The sequence below is a fragment of the Ambystoma mexicanum genome, chromosome 12 (genome assembly GCF_040938575.1).
Source record: "Ambystoma mexicanum isolate Mex_15411 chromosome 12, UKY_AmexF1_1, whole genome shotgun sequence".
In the NCBI taxonomy this organism is placed as follows: Eukaryota; Metazoa; Chordata; class Amphibia; order Caudata; family Ambystomatidae; genus Ambystoma; species Ambystoma mexicanum.
Window position 1 is genome coordinate 73,642,390 of NC_090936.1, and position 17,695 is coordinate 73,660,084.

Sequence of the window (17,695 nt, forward strand, 5' to 3'; positions counted from 1 at the left end):
CACTCTGAAACGATTTCCCGCTCCATTCCACAGGCGCGCACTGAAAATATATATTTGCGCTGACAGGTGGCTACCTGAACTATATGGCAACATAGCAAATGCAAGGAAACGCGCTGTCACCTCAAGCACAGCCCAAAGTGAAGCTAACGATCTCTTAACTGGCACCTAAAACTAACAGGGCAGCAACCCCAGAGATTACCTTTTTTTCACTTTCAAGCTTGAGGAAGTAAGACCCGAGGGGTCGAATTTGTGTACCAATGCAGTCCTTGCTAGAGGCCCCCGGTCCCCACACTGATACTGCCTAGCAGAGCATAGCTGAACAGACACAAATGCATCTGCGGCGACAGCCTCCATCTGTCGCCTTTTTTGGGTTTTTTTGTTTACCACAAGGTTTACTGGATCGAGATTGGAAGACCCCCCCATCCCCAAGGGTCTCACAAAACAGCCTGGCACAAAGCAGAGGAAAGAAAAACACGGGCAACAATCCCCTAGGCGTCACTACCTGGACAGCTTCACTTTGGGGAGCAAGAACATACCCCACAACGTGCTGAAAAGGCAGCTTCTAGTGCACCTCACCAGCCGTATCCTCCTCTGCAAACACGGCAGCTCACAGCAGGTGCACACATGCTACCCAGGGACCTGTACCCCGAGGAGAGGAACTCCAGACAAAACCAAGCGTGGGATAACAAAAATAAAGAGGACAACGCCATACGCTGTCAAATCAGGAGAGGTAGCAACGACACTGGGGAGCACCCTATTACAGAGTGCTGGCAGCTACGAAAAAGCTGCGCCCCGAGAAACAAAGAAACATTACTTTTGTAAAGTGCACAGCAACCCATGGGCATCGAGGCGCGGTTACTTGCGGGGAGCTTACTTACAGGGTAGGTACAGCTGGAAAATGCATTTATACATACATTTGAACATAGATACATTAAAACATAATCGATTTATAATTACATTTACATTTGAACTTATCCAGCTGAGCAGGTGATTATGGTGTGTATCAGGCGAAGAGAGCCGTTTTCATGGATTTTTGGGAAGCCAGGAAGGATGCCTCACCCCGAATGGAAGGGGGTAGGGCATTCCAGTGCGAGGAGCAAGGCGCCAAATGTTCTTGCTCTCTTTACCATGGGTATGCAGAGCATGTTAGCGTAGGGTGTTCTTGTTGGCCTTGTGAAGGTAGAGAGGTGGATACACTTGTGGGTCAGTGTCAATGTCTTGAATATTATTGTTTCTTTTATTGGTAGCTAGTGGTCTGATTTTCTGGCAGCCGTAATGTGCTCCCTTGTTCTGGATCACCGTTTCCACATTTTTTGTGGATGTCCCTAAGAAAATTACATTACAATAGTCTAGCCTCGAGCCAGTAATGGCTCTGGCTATGTTGGTGCCGTTCTCTTTGGATCGAAATGGTCTAACTTCGTTAATGAGCTTAGCATGGTAAGCAGCTGAAGAGGCAATTGCATTGACTTGTCTATTCACAGATAGGTTTGAGTCCAGATAGACACTGAGGGTTTTGACTGCATCAGATACTGGGATTTTAATAGAGTCAATGGTGAAGTGGCTAAGGTTTTTTAGCGTATCAGGGGATCCCACAAGTAGGAGTTCAGACTTGTCAGAGTTGAGGCATAGGCCGTTGGCTGCCATCCATGCCTGAATGGTGTTGAGGGAGGAGGAGTCTGTGTCATAGTTACCTGTGAGGATGAGGAGGATCTGGGTATCGGCTGCATAATTGGTGTAAGATACCCAGCGCATCAAGGATGAGGAAAAGACGGCGAGTAAAGCTGTTGTAAAACATCAGGGAGTGGCAGGATCCTTGGGGTACTCCGCATAGGATGATGGTGGGCGAGGCGGTGGCCGTGTCAGAGAATACTTGCATGGTGCGGCCTTGCAGGAAAGGGGGGTCATCCATGCTGTGGCGTCAGGGGAGAATTTAGTCGTGGAGGAGAGGTGGTGGCACAGGACACTGTGGTCTACGAGGTCAAACCCTGCAGAGAGGTCAAGGAGTAGGAGTAGGGCTGGTTTACCTAGGTCTCTGGCATCATCCATCTGTTTTTTTAGATCCAGTAGGGAAGTTTCAGTCCCGTGCCTAGGGCGTAAACCAGATTGGCGTAGTTCTAGGAGCTTGTTTTCCTCAATGAAGTGTTGCACCTGCAGGTAGGCTGCTTTGTCCAGTATATTGAGTAGGAATGGGACCATGGTGATGGGCCTGTAGTTGTTTGGAGAGGTGGGGTCCAGCGTGTTTTGCACAGTCCTTGATGATTGTAGTAGGGCAGGAGTCAGCCTTACAGTTAGATGGCTTTATGGATCTCATGATGTTGATCATGTCTTTCTCCTGTTTGGACTTGAATGAGAATAGCGGGGAAAAGTCTGTGAGGGGAGAAGGGGTGGGGGTAGGAGAGTTGGGGAGTGAGTCTTTGGTGGCTTGTATTTTAGTTTGGAGCGAGCTCAGCTTGTTAAGCATAGTTGCTTGGATTTCGTCACACCATGTTTTATCCTTTGTGAGGTTCTGCGGGGAAGGGGTAGTGGTCTCTAATTCTCTGAAGATGAAGATTTCTTTTGTATTAGATTTGGCTTCGGAGATCCTGGATTCAAAGGATTTAGCTTTCGCATGAATAACTGCCTTCTTGTACTCTTTGGAGCGGACGTTGAAGTAAGGTTTGTCTTTGTCACAGTGGGAGGTTTGTCATCGTACCTTGCATACATTTGAAGACAACAGAGTAAAACAAATAGACATTAAAATCGGAGCCCAGATAAAAGATTGTAATGCAAGGGAGATGGAGGAATGAGATGCAATACAAACCAGAGTGCTAATTGCAGAATTGACAGTAGAGAAAGGAAAGAAAAAGATCTGTTTTTTTGGCATTGAGATCTAGGAAAGGAATGAGCAGCTAAGTTTGGATGGCGAGTAGACAGTCTGTAATCCTCCAAGTTCAACTGATTGTATTTCTAATGAAACTGCTCAATAACAACAAACACTGGATTATAAAGTAGAGTCTAATCCCCCCTCCTCTTCCCTTCTCAGGCCAAAGACTATTAGGGCAATCAAGGATGAAACCAGTCAAATTAGATAAACAATTCCTCAAACTTTACACTCGACATGGTGAGTGATGGCGGACTCAAGAAATGGTGTTCTGCATGCACGTGGAGAACTGAAGGGGCAAATGACTTATGTCTGGCTACTACTAACAATTCTTTTACCTCCGATTTAAGAACTCTACTAGAGCGCGAGAATGTTCATTTGGGTGCAGCCTGGACTAATTTTCTCTGCTAGTAACAATCTGTTCAAAATCCAATTACTTTTATGGAATACATTCACAGGTTGCAAACCAATGTATTAAGAAAGCAATACTTGGGAAAAGACAAATACTTACTAGATGGAGAACGTAGAGAGGGAATGCAAAGCACCTCAGAAGATGTGTGTTGATTTTCAGTGGCTCCTGCAGAAGAATGCTGCCCAGCACCTGCCAACATGGAATAAAAGGGTTGAAAACTAAACTCCAAAAAAGGCACCAGACTCTCCCTACTACTTTTCGTACACATATTTTCAATTCACTTTACTCATTCGCATCCTTGTTTACTAGAATGGTGAACGCATCTTTTAGAAACGGGAATGTTCCTGAAAGTATTAAGACCGCAACCATTACACCATTGATAAAAAAAAAAAAAAAATTAAAAAACAGCCTCAATCAAAAGGATCACATTAATTTGCGGCCAATGAACTGCAACTTTTTGCTAAACGTACTAGATAAAGCTGCAAGAGTACAACTCCAAAGATATGTGGAAGCCAATGACATCTTACATGTACAACAATCTGGTTTTACGCCAGCACACAGTACAGATACTGCTTTACTGGATTTACAGTCCCGGATGTTGAGTATCACGGATAGGCATAAGACTGGTCTACTGGTTCTGTTGGATCTTAGTGCGGCTTTTGACCTCCTGGACCACCACCAGCTTCAATGGACCTGGAAAAATGTAGGCAACTGCTCTTGTTAAGCAACCAGATGGGTCGTCTCATTCTTATCAGAGAGGAAATCAAAATTCCACTGGGGTGAGGCCTTCTCGGAGGAAACACCTATACTGTGCGTCGTCCCTCAGGGCGCAAGTCTATCACCGTCTCTGCATAGTGCTCGATAAGATCAGAGCTTATTTTACTAACTATGCAGACGACACCCATCTGGTGATGGAACTCATGGGTGTTACATTGAAGACTCCACCAAGGTAGCATCTCTTTATAACATCATTAAAGCCTGGATGAGGGAAAGCTGGATGTGCCTTAACAGGAATAAAACTGAGCTGACGATTTTTGGCTCCTCACAAGCCAGTGCAAAGCTCAGTGAGGAGTATAAGACGATTAATATCAAAGGCTCCCCGATTACAGTGGTCGAGAAGGTGAAGAACCTGGGTCTATGGCTGGAAGCCTCAATGGGTTCCAAGGCCCAGGTCTCTTAGCTCTCAAAAAACGGTCAATACTACCTCTGACTGGTCAAGTCTATTAGGCCATTCTTGAGCAAGGACAATAGTGCTACCATAGCCAGAACCACAATTCTATCTAGACTCGACTATGGTAATGCACTCATGAGGGGCGCAAGTAAGGGCTGCATAGCCAGGTGCCAAGTATTGCAAAACAGTGCAGTGAGAATCGTAAAGAAAAAAGCTAGAAGAGACCATATAACTAAAGATAGGAGAGATCTGCACTGGTCATCAATGGAAGATAGAAACCAGTTCAAAAACCTGACGCTAGTGCATAGATGTGTATCAGGAAATGCACCTGAAGGAAATAAATCTCATTTTATGTGCCAGGAAGGTGTTTGAGATCAGAGGATCATGGCTTCATTAACTGCCCTAAATTTAAAAAGTCCAATGGACTGGGGCATGATAGCTCACTAAGGAAAATTACTTTCAGGTAGGAATTTGTACCGTTATATAAGTGTTATTGTCTGTGTGTGCCGATGCCTGCGGGCTTACCGGCGCTATATAAAATGTATAAATAAATCACACCAATCAACGTTAACATTGTTAACATCGAGGAAGGAGGCCTTCATTAAGGTTAATCATTGTCTGGAAGACAAGTGGATAGCAAAATAAAATCTGTTTCAGCTGAATGCGGCCAAGACCGAGCTTATCCTGTTCGGGCCTAGGCTGCAAGCGATACCTTTGTCCCATGTATCCTTGATTAGTCGTGATACCTCCCAACTCGTGATGGGGCTGTTAGTAATGATATGGATGGGCAATCTTGAACAATTGGACCGGTACACACTTGCTCTGAATGATTTTAAAATAACATGTACAGCTAGTCAGAAAGATGTATTTTTCAATTAAAGAGAAGAACAATCGGATAAGAACTAAGACAATCAGGAAACGCACAGAGTTTAACACTTTACTACATGCCAGCAGAGGGCACAGAGTACCATTAAAATATTGCTAAGGGTAAACTAATAAGGGCTACAAGAAACTACCTGCAGTGAGGCTTTAGAGGCAAAAATAGTCACAATACATAATAGATTTAAAGAAAGAACATAGGGAAGACAAAAGAAGTTAAAAGGATGAATAGATAAGATTTACTGGTCGCTAAAAAGAAAAATTCAGACAGACAAAGAAGAAACGATAATGTTAATCCTAGAATATTCAGCACATACTGTAACATTCTAAGAAAACACTGGTTTATTCTATATTTGGTCAAAGGCAATGTGAAATAGATCACGCCAGTCATTACTTTCAAGGTCGAAACCTTGTGGCAGAAAATTAGCTCAAGCTACATGCCACCAATAAACAAGATTATTAGTGGCACATGGCTCACACCCAAACCGATAGGGTTCTTTAGTATGCAAGGTTTGAAATTGAGGGGAGCTGGTAGCTATTTAGTTCCTGCTTGTAGGCTCTGGCTCCCCAGGCCAACTGATGCCGAACAAACGCATCCATGTGAATTTAACTCTGTGCGTTCGGGTCAATTTATAAATACACATTTGTCTAAACAATATTTAAAGCATAAGGGATCATAAGTAATAGTCAGACTGTTATGTTTGCATCTTATGTGAGAGTTGGATCTGTGGAACTAGCTCCTTGTTCCCCTTTGATAGCTCCTGCTCACTGGCTAATGCTGGATACCCCAGAGCTGCTTTTAGCTTCTGGTCCAAAAGTGTGTAAGGAGACATACTCAATTTGGATGAACAAAGTGGAATATCCTCTGGTCTGTCCTAGGATAAAAGCCCATCCAAAGCATGACTGGAACAGGATTAACCTCTTATGGTGTAAGATACTACATAACAATCCCAAAGGAGGCAACAAAATGAAAGGACTTTGGAATCTTGAAGCTAAATTGATTTTTGATCTTTGAAGTACTAAAGAAAGCTTAAATAGGGAACATGAATTAAGTAGATTTCTGGAAGAAGGATCTGTTAATTACACAACACTTACATAGGTTTGATGTGTGAAGTGCTAGTAGGTGCTTTTTCTGAAATTGTTGGACCAACAGCAATACACAGAAAATAATTACTTTGCGTAATTTTCTATTGCCAACAATGCTTTGGAGATGCAATCAGTGGCACTTCTGTGCTTATTTTCAACTGATGGAAGTAAGGCTCAGTGGAAATTAATTTAAAAAAAAGGTAATTATTTGACCAGAGTAACTGATACTTAAATGATAGCTAAAACAAAGCTCAAGATATGATTTAAAGTGGGATAGTTTGCGTCACAAAGACTGAATTACAAAGTAAAAGTACAATAAAGACGGTCATAGAAATATCAGTTGGCAAAGAACAGTATGCTCACAGTTTATACAAAGGTTACAATAAAATGGATATACTTATGTAATGCCTGTTTTAGAATAGATAAACAGTAGTCCAAGTATACAACAGGAATCACGTAAAACGAGATGATTAGGCTCAATTATATTGGGACGGATAGTGCAATATACATATACCAATGTGAACACGCATTGAAAGATGGCCCCTGTGCAAACTGAAGAGTCTTTCCTTTATGTTTAGTACAAGTATTGATATGCCAAAATGGCTGCGTCTCAACTAACACCAACAGATGTACCCTTTTTTAAGTTTGGGGTACGTATAAAAAAAAAATAATAAAAATAAACTCCAAAATGGTGGCCGAACGCCAGCTAACACATGGCAAGATATGCCAAAAAACAGCCATTTCAGAAAAACCTGTCCGGTAAACTGCGCTTCTATAATGAGACAAATTAGAATATAGGTTTACCTGATAAAAAGGTATAGGAATATTCTAGTAAATAAGTAATGACACTACCGCAACTAACAGGATAATTTGGGTTTGATTCAACTAACACAAACGGAAACTAAATAAACACTGAGCACCAAGGATGGGTAATGAGTTCATAGAGGAGTGAATAATGCAGCAATATATTGTAATAAAATGAAAACAACTTATAGAAGACCAACACTGCAAGGTCAGTAAAGCAAAAAAGAAACATATTATGATGTGAATAGACTAGATCTTAAGGACATGTCAACATTTAAAGATCACATTAATTATTTCAGGCAAATAAGATTAAGAAGAGAATACAAATATTGATATTAGTTAGAAAATAGAATTGAGGTAGAATAACGAAATGAATGAGATAATTGGGAAGGATATGTCAATTCATTGCCAATCTCGTCAATGTTTTACTGCTGAATTTTTATCCAGAATTATGTTTGCTTCTAATTGGTGTTTCTTATTTATACTGAATCCAATAACTCTTGCTAGTAAAAATAAAAATCACAGTGTTCAGTATATTTACGATTTATATATTTTCTAACATCCCCTGCATCGACTACCACCAAAGAGACGTCTGCTTAGAATAAACACTGACTGAGACATCTGGACCCAAACCTTTGCCACCTTTGTGTTTGCAGGCCTGGTTAACCCTAAACTTTTCCCGTCTCCCCCACTTTAGCAAGGTCATGCTTTCAAGACTTGAAGAATCCATTTAACAAAATTACACCTAGCAAAAAATACCATCATGCAAAATTCTTCTTCTTCTTCTTCTTCTACACTGTTGCCTCATTGTGAGGAGAAAAGGCCTCAATTAGCATTCGCTAATAGCCATTGGCTAGTGATAATTCACTTTGTGAGTAAGAAGTTGTGTGCTGTGTTTAAAGGAGAATTGAGGGGTCGAGCGACTTTTTAGGACTTGCACGTAGATTGTAATTTGAAATTGAACACTACTCCTGCACCCAGAAAACAGGGGCACAGGGGAATCACCTCTCATAAAAGCAACAATGTAAAGTCTTACAAAGTGTCTGTTCTGTACCTCCTCGTGTTCAATTATCTGTGACACAGCGCCTATTGTATTTGGATGCACCTTTAATTTTGGGAACTGTTGCAACACCCAGCAACAGCCCATCACTGAATGTACCTTGTTAGAACTCCAGGCTTGCTAGTTCTTTTGCCCACTTGATTTTCGCTGCAGATTTGTTTTGCCTAGCTGAAGGCTACTCTTCGCTCCTGTAACACGGTGTGTGAACTTGAGTGGACCGCCCCCATTTCAGCCCAGCAGTATGCACAAGCCGGTTGGCAGTGTGCTTTGCTTTATGCTTTTTGACTTGAGCCATCCATCTAGGCTTTAGGCCTCCTTGAACTTTATGGCCCGAATTTAATCGATTATTATTCTCTCCCCTGATGTAGATGTTGCAACTAAACGTTTAACGTCGAAACCAGTAGGTGTTTTTGAAGTAGCCAGAAAACACCACAATCCACACAAATTGGTCTCACCTTGGCTACATGTATTCATAATTTTGTCTCATTGTTTTAGTTAGGGAATTGTGGGTGTGACCCTTCACACCTTGCCTTGTTTGTATCTCATGTGCCCCGTACGTTATGGTAGTGTTTTTTTTGTATATGGTATGTCTGGATGTAATGCAAGTGATGTTGATTGAATTTTGGGTTGAGTTTCTAGGGACAATGTTTGCTGCTGTATGTACCATCGAATGGTTTCTTTCACATGAACTGTAAACAAAACTTGGTCATTTTTGATTAAACATCTACAATGTAAATGTATTGCTCCAGAGTTAAGCCTTGGGGTTTTCTGTACCAAATGAGGACAATTGATTGTAATACAGATAAATGTGCCAGGCTTTTACACAACCATCTGAGCCAATTGCTCTCAGCTTCTCCCTTGTACATAATACTGAATATCCCCAATGATATCCACAAGCTCAAGAGAAACATAGAAAACGAGGATTGCAGTAGAGTTTGTTCATATCGGACTTCAGTGGGAATATTCACCTTTTTTATGAACTGTTAAGGGTGCAGGTAAGGCTCAGACACAAAATAGTTTTGGTTATAAACTTTGATTAACCAGTATAAGGGTTGGAACAAACAGCCTCTGTCCCTAAAACTAAAAGTGGTTTCACTGCCTCAAAGAAATCTAAAGAAAATGTCAGGATGTCAACTGTTGTGTCCAAAAACCCTGCTCCTGATCCCAAAACGAATCTAATGTGCAAGAATGTTATATTCATAACTAAAGTGATGACAGTTCTTGCCAACAGAAAGTTCCCAATGTCTCGGGTTGTCAAACAACAAAAAAAAGGGTTCCAAAATTTTATATTCCAATGACTATGGTTTTTGCTCCTTTCCAAGGTCAAAAGATGTACAATTAAAGTTCCCAACTTTCTGGTAAACTCTTCTTACTTGTTCACGCAGGGTTTATGTCTGGTTCACTCTCCGGCCAAACATACCCAGGAAATTATAATGACTCCTCTCTGTTAGTATCTTCCCTGTTAACTCACTGGGTCTCAGACCCCGTGTTTTCTTGTATGAACTTCACCTTGTTCCTAGACCTTCATATGGGTGAGTGTCCCAGACTTGCAGTAATGCATGTTGACCGATTGCTTTACTCTCCTGCCAAGCAAACAATACTTTCTCTCAGTTACTCCCAGGGTTCTAGACCCACTTATCTCGTGCTCTGAAGTTGTTCTCAGATTCCTCCCGGACCTCTAGCACCTCTCGGTCTGCCCATGTACCTGTTTGTATGGTTTGCGTCTTCTGAGCAGCAGTGCTCTGCTGTGAGGCTCCAGTACTGTTTGGGTGCTCTCTCAGTTCGGCAGCGGCTCTGCCGGTTCTCCTTCTTCCTCGGTCTATGCTTTCTGTCCCCAGCCCCGTTCAGGTATCTTGTCTCGTCAGCTGTTGCTCCACCAGTCACTGCTTCCTTCTCGAGCTGCGGTTTGGGTCTGCAGCAGCTCCCTGGAGCTTGGGACGCCCTGGAGGGCTTCTTGGGCAGTCGTCGACATAGTCCCTTCATACTGGACTACCTTTGTGCTCCCATTTGCCTACGTGCACGGTAGCTCATTCGCCCGGTTGAGCCATCCTGGGTTTCCTCCATGGAGGACGGCTCTCCTTCCCTTGCCGGCTGGCAAAGTTGCCTCGTCTGTCTGGAGGGCACACTGGTCCACAGCCCCTTCTTAGTAAAGCACAGCTTCTCTGTGCCTGGTTCCTTGAGGTAGGGATTGTCCACACTTCCTGGATTCCCTTCTCCATTTCTATTACTGTTGGACCAATAGGAAGTCAACAACCACAAGACTGCTCAATGTGGTTCCCGTAGACATTCTTCACACCTCTGCACTTCTCCCACGTCACAGTACTGATCTTGTGGTTCCCGTGCGAGTCAATGGAGTTTTTCTTTGTCACAGTACTAGGAAAGGGATCTTCACTTAGGTCATTCCTATTTTTCCTCGTACCAGTACTTGCTAGGGGAATGGTAGCTTGGCAATAACTCAAGATCCTATTAGGTAAGGCTGGATGCAAGGATTTGTGTAAACTGCAGTAATGCAGACAAGAGGTTGGTGCCGAGAGCACCCAGACCCCATATCGTCCAGATTCTCATGTTCCTGTAGGTGGGTGAGTTTCAAGTGCCACGATAACAGTTGCTGACGAGCATATGAAACTCCTCATGCTCGCAAAAGAGTGGGCGTCTAGGTGAACAGCTATTTGATTGTGGCAGTGGGAAGAAGCATTAAAACCCAATTGTGGTTTCCATGTTGAATAGCATGCTCCAACAGTCAGTCCGATTCAGTTTGTCCCAAGAATCGACTCTACAACCATTGCTTAACCACCAATTGCAATGCATTTCTCCTGCTTTGACAATATCATCATCCTGAATATTTAGCTTTTACATTCCCTCAGTGTATTTAAAATGCTGGAACAGTCCACTGAAACTTGCATCTACAGCTTCTGCCCTGCCATCAGAATGGTGTTGCTCAGGACCTGAAAGTCCCTAAATATAAAAATCAAAGACCTTGACCTAGAAACTAACATACAATTTCATCTTCCACAAACAGATGCGCCATCTCTACGTTAATTCAACAAGCTATGCTGTTATTACAGACCGTACTGCAGGACCCAGCCTGCCTACAGTAGAGACACCCGTATGACTCCAATCTTACCCTGCATGGAACCTCGTCTTCTTTCCTACTCTTGGAAATTAAGACTTGCACCTGCTTCCACACATCTATGACCTGGCATGGCCTTCTACAGCAAACTGTTTTCTTCCCTTCTCAAACTCTGCCAACCGCTTGTATTACTCAACTCTTTGCCTTGCCTTCAACCTACCTCTTACCATATTACCAAAGCAAACATCATCCAGGGTTCGAAATTGCTGGGAAACATTTAGCTCCTGGTATCCATAGGGAGCCGGGTTGCCTTGACACCAACATCTACCCAGAGTTACATTTGGCTTCTTAGGCCAAATGGTGCCATACAAACATACCAGTATGTGAAAGAAAGTGTGTTTCGAAAGGTTTGTAAATGAGCATAAAACTGATAGCAAACATTTAAAGCATTACTGTTCAAAGATGATTGACACACAATTATAGCCTGCATCACATGTGGGACTTACATTTGTTGTCACGCTGTAGAATAGCTCCTGGCGCCCCAGAGGTAGCTCCTGCTTACAATGTGATGCCGGATACCTAGGGGACGCTTTTAGCTCCTGCTAATCAAATCCTTATTTTGATCCCAGTTTGTCCACGTTGCATTCCATCTAATAGGTCTGCCTCCCACTTCACAACCTGTCAAAAGAGCAGAGACCTCGCATAAACTGCCTGTCAACGAACACCAGATCTGCAGTGATATACGCAATAAACTTAGCACATTGGATTATCTCAAAAAAACATGTCCGGCTTGCCTTAATGAATCAAGGCTTGAAGTGAGCTGCAATCCTGTATTTTCTAATGCAGTGACTCTAGGCTTTTGCAGTCTAAGCACAGGTACGGAAAACCGGGCTGGCAGCAGTGCTCCAGTCATTGACTTTGCATTAGTAGCTCTCAAAAAGATCACATTTTCCCATTTCATAGCACTACTTTCAATGCCCTACACACCACCAGCAATTACAACCGCAGCATGATCCTCCTTGGTCTACCCACCATCTGATCCCGACTTCAGGGTTTGAAATTGCCTGGAGCTGGGAGCTATTTAGCTCTTTCTCGTAGGAAGAGCCAGGTTAGTACTACCAAGCTGCACTTTTGAAGCACCCCTCTAATTGGTGCCATAAAAACATGCCTGTGTGACATTCAGTGTGGGCGTTTGGGAATGTGCTTAAATGAGCATTAGGACACACCATGAAGGCATTTTAAACCATATATAAAATGGACATAAGTGTATAGTATGATTCCCATGCTGGGGGGTTGGAGGGGGGTTAGAGGGGCAATTCACTACCGATACCTGGCTAGTAGCTAACAACTTGACGTTTTAAAACCAATGCGCTCAAGATAATTAGACAAAGCTGAAAGCAATTTACAGCAAAATAGTTTAACCATGGCCAACCAAACCTCAAGAGGAAGTATATGCACTGTAAAGACAATGGATGGAATCCCGCCATCGAGGCAAAGCATATAACTGCCCCGCCACAGCCTTACTGGGCCTCTGAGAGCCAAGCCTAAAGGCATGGTTACTCCACAAAACGTTCTAATGCCAAGAAGCCTACAAAAAAGCTAGTTACGGTATTTACAGAACTCTCTAAGCTTTTAGTACATCAAATGACCTGGCCCTTTTTTCAAAACCAAGATCTCGACCACCAGTCAAAATACCTCAGGTTACAATTCTCTCAGCATTACCAGATTACTCCAATCATTCGAGACTCATTCCGACCTTCCAGCCACCCGCCCCCTCTCATCTCAACTTCCATCTATTTACTTGTGAAGTGAAAAAAAAAAGCACAAAATGCAGTGGAAAAGCGTCAAAGCATGTGGAGGTCGGGTGGCAGGGAGGAGTACAGGAGCAGAGTCTGTTTTCCCTTTCCATGCCGGCCATCGGGAGCAGACGCGCTGGGAACACGAGTGTTCGCGCTGGGAACACGAGTGTTCCCAGCGCGTCCGCTCCCGAAAAAGAAAAATAAGCAGAAGATAAGTGGGATTGGGAGGGAGGGGAAGAACATTTTTTAAAAAAAGAAATAAAAGATACGTACCTGCGTTCCCGGCGGGGGATGATGGAAGCTTCCAGCCGTGTGGAGGCACGGAGCAGGGATGGCCCCGCTCCGCGTCTCCACACTGCTGGAGGCTGCCATCATCCGCCACCGGGGACGCAGGAGCTAGCAGGTAAGTGGGGTGGGGAGGGCAGGGAGGAGGGAGGGAAGGGAAGAAAAAAAAAAAAAGCTTACCCGTGTCCCCCGCGGGGGACGAAGGAAGCCTCTCAGCCGTGTGGCGGCTCGGAGCGGGGATGGCCCCCCGCCCAGGACAAAGCAGCTGGAATCCCAGCCGAGTATCGAAGGATTCTCGGCCGGGTAAGGACCCGGCGAGAGCCTATCAGAATGCGTGTTGCATTCTGCTTGACTCTCGCCGGGTACTAATTTTCCATATCGCTTGGCAGCAGACAAGGCCGTCCGTTATCTCCATTTGTTTTTATTTTAGCTTTGGCACCCCTTCTTCAAAGCATTTCTGTCAACAATAGCATCAATTATTATGAAAGATTTCTCTATTACATTTTCTGCTTATGATATCTTATTTACCTTTCAGACCCAGATAATTCTCTTCCGGCACTTATGTCTACTATTGACCAATTTGCATGCGTTTCAGGATACAAATTAAATGATGACAAATCAGAAATTCTTCCCCAACTAATTCCTGTGTTTTGTCCGACACTCCTCTTTTTGGTATCAAGTGGTGCACTTCTATGAAATACTTAGGAATCCCTATTGCTAAAGACATTGTGTCTACCTTAAGCTTAAATCAGAATGAAATAACTGACAAAATTAATTCTTTCATCAATCAATGGTCCCCATTGTTCATCTGCTGGTGGGGTAGAATCTATCAGAATGACTCTCAGGTCTATTTTTCTTTACTATCTTTCCATGATACCGCTATTATTGCCAAACTCTTTCCTAATCAGTTTCCTTTGGAAAAATAAAGCCTCCAGAAAACTGAAATCCTGTAAATATTCTGGTAGAGTGAATTTCCCAGACTTTCTTGAATATCAGAAATCCTTTTTACTGCGATAAATTGCCCCATTCTTAACTTATGAACCTCAATTCAATAATGCCCCCTCTTGGATTATTTCAGAATCTAAACTTATAGCACCTATATCCTTCTATCCCTTTCTCAGAACCTCCTCATGGCCCGGTGTTAAAAAGCAGCCACTCCTCTGTTCCTTCAAACAGGCACATAATTGCTTAATTGTAACCTCTTCTACTACCCAAGACTCCACTAGAACCTTTTTGTGATTTAATAAAGCCTTCCTGTTTAAACCTATGCACAACATCTAACACAATTCGTACTCAGCAGGAATCTTTCTAGTGTCACATATATTCGATAACAACTTGCCTATGCCTTTACATTAAATTTGCACCGATTCAATTTGAATGAATATTTTAAAACATATACTAGTCTTACAAAACTGATTTCCAAAGCCACCCCCCCAATTACTCCCAAAAAGCTCCTTCGAAATATATTGAATGATCTCGCTCTACCAGCATCCAAATTGTATTCTATCCTTAATCAACCCAATGACGTCATTGCTAAACTCTATACTATGGGAATCTGATTGGAGTAAAATCTGGAAACAATGCTAACACCTCTATGGCCATAAATCTTACACACACACATTATTTTAGCCTGCAGGGGAAAGAGCGGAGGAGTTTTGAGTCTTGCAAGGACTTTGGCGAGGCGCAGTAGGTGTCAGAGAGGCAGTTTGCATCAATGGGAGACCAAGTGAGAACATATGTACTCTGTGAAACGATTGCTGGCCTGCTTGATTTGGCGTTGCCCTACCCCAAAGTGGAAGTGAAAACAAAACCGAAAATCCTGTCAGTCAAACGGCAGCTGGCGGTGAGCCCAACATGTGCAGGTCCTGATCTCTGCATTTGTTCACAAAACAGTCAGCCACTGGGTCGGACAGAAATCACGGGGAGGCTTATTTTCTGATTCGGGAAATTAATCAATTCCTGGATATCAACCAGGAGGCTAATGATGATAAAACAAGGACAGTAAAATCAGGAGGGCGCTCAGCATAGACTGTAATAGCGTGGCAGCTTGTGATCCTGACCAGTGGCACCAGGCAATGTATAAAGGGGACATTAAGAGTGGAAAAGGCCTTGAAGCCACCTTCAATCCCCACCCTCCATCTTGTGAAGAAGAGAGCAGCCATAAGATCATCACACTGGTCTCAGAGCGGTCCGACTTTTTGCAACCGACAAGGTAGTACCCCAGGGGGAGGTGCCAATGAAGGAATGAAATTATTTTGGCTCTCGAGTTGCTGTTTCCAAATGAGCGCATACCTAGCGCTGCCACTACTCATAATACACTTTCCCTGCTTTCTACAATAAACAAAGCCCCAAGTAGCCCACTGCCTATGTCTACCCTGGAGTTGGTGCGAAATACTGCACAACCAGCCCTTACTTGAATTTGCTGTTGAGGGGGGGGGGGGCGGCGCAAGGAAATCCCTACCGAGCGATTTGACCAATCCACAGACCGTAAAGGTCAAAGTTATTGAGATTCCAATCCCTTGGGAAACCAAATCAAGCATAAACTTGGTAGATCTTTGCCCAGATCCAAAGGGAATACCAGCACCCAAGATAACAATGGTCTCCATTGGCAAGGAAGCCATGCAGGGGCCTGTTCAACATACTATGCACACTCCTCACCTGCCACCCCTAGGCCCCAATCAAAACAAGAACCATTTGGAGAGTCGCCCATCGTTATGCCGGAGCAATTCAAGTACCCCAACCGACTCCCTAATCAACACATTGTTGCTCCCGGTACTGCTCCTGTTGAAACGGGAACTCTGACCATGTGGTTGTGACTGTAGTCTTGTACTGGTAGAGCTCAGGGATGTCAGGAGGCTGCTTATGGTTTTTATTGAGGCCCTGGGGAGGGAGCATTGCAGGGTTCGCCAGCAGAAACGACAGATGGCACAGGGGCAAAGCTAGGACCCGAGAAATTAGCTTGTAGCAAAGGGATACTATTCCAGGTCAAATTAATTTGAGGGGAAGTGGGCAGGGCTTTCATATGCAAAGGGAGATCCAAACGGGCATGTAACGGCAAGGATCATTGAGGTGCATCCAGCTCCATCTAGTCAGCCTGAGCCAGCCCTAAGCCCACTAAGTTGTCCAACCAATTAAGTGGAGTTCATTGAGGGGAGTAGACCAGGTCCACGGAGCAAAAGAAAAGTGAATACTTGGGTAGTCAGACAGTGCAAAATCATGCGAAAATCAGTGCTTGCCGTATGGCCCACACAGTATACTCTGGATGGGGCTCAACAGGTTGCTATGTTTACTTGAACCATATACTGAATTTACCCCAAAATCAGTACAAATCTAGGGAAGCTCCAATTAATAGAAGCTTACACTGGCTTCACACCACACGCAATTGTTTACTTGGAACCTGGTAAAAACTGTACAAAGATGCATCATAGGGGTTGAGTGATCAGGACTATACTCGGGTAGAACTCTGGGATCAGCGCACAGTGAATTGTATCCTAGGTTTAATTATGAAAAGCTCCCCATTATCTAACAGCACAATTTCAATTGGCCCACATCCTCACTAACATTGATGTCCATGCTGTAACATGACCCCATAGCACTGCGTTATTAGGGGCAAATGCCTTACCTCTGCGGAAACGACTACAGGGAATTGCCGCAGGTATCCTGGGTCCTTCGTCCTCCCTCCATTGGAGGCCAAATTTGCAATGACCTTATTTTACTGCCTTTGCTATTTGTTAACATTTTTGTATTTGTTTTTGTTGTTTTTACTTTTAAGGCCATATTACATAGAGCATAATGAACACCACACAGGGTTGCTAAAATGACTAACTCCAACCACATTTTATGCTGGCTTATCAATCTTCTTCCACTGATTTTATCCACTCATCTTTAACTGCAAATTTGGCTTTTACTTTTTGACACAAATCTGAAAATGCTTACAAAATATTTTTTTTCTTTTCAGGACCATGTAAGGTTATGATTTGTATATTAGTGTATCCATTTCCTAGCCTAAATAATAAAATGTGTTGGTATATGTGGCTTTTCACCTCATTGCTTCCTGCCGGAAAACCAGAAATTAACTTACAATTTATGTGGAATTCTGTTTGCTCCTTTCATAGAATTGAACAAATGTTTGATTTTGCAAGACTTTACCTAAATCTTATAACAAATGTAATCTTTTCAATAATTACTTGATGCAAATTGTCCTCTCCTTATATACAGTTTTATCCTCCCCCTTCCTGCTATTTCCTTATTTGTTTTGTCCGTCGTCCC

General features: G+C 43.2%; 1 protein-coding gene across 2 annotated transcripts in view; it reads right to left on the minus strand.

Moving 5' to 3' along the window:
• Positions 1–17,695, minus strand: part of PPHLN1 (periphilin 1) — a 401,076-nt gene that overhangs the window by 359,958 nt on the left and 23,423 nt on the right. For both annotated transcript variants that reach the window (XM_069628026.1, XM_069628027.1), the window contains exons 2-3: positions 11,849–12,020; positions 3,372–3,461 (exon numbers count right to left, since the gene is read on the minus strand). In XM_069628026.1, coding sequence (XP_069484127.1) covers position 3,372 — 1 coding nt within the window. In that variant the 5' untranslated portion in view covers positions 3,373–3,461; positions 11,849–12,020. The remainder of the gene's footprint in view (positions 1–3,371; positions 3,462–11,848; positions 12,021–17,695) is intronic.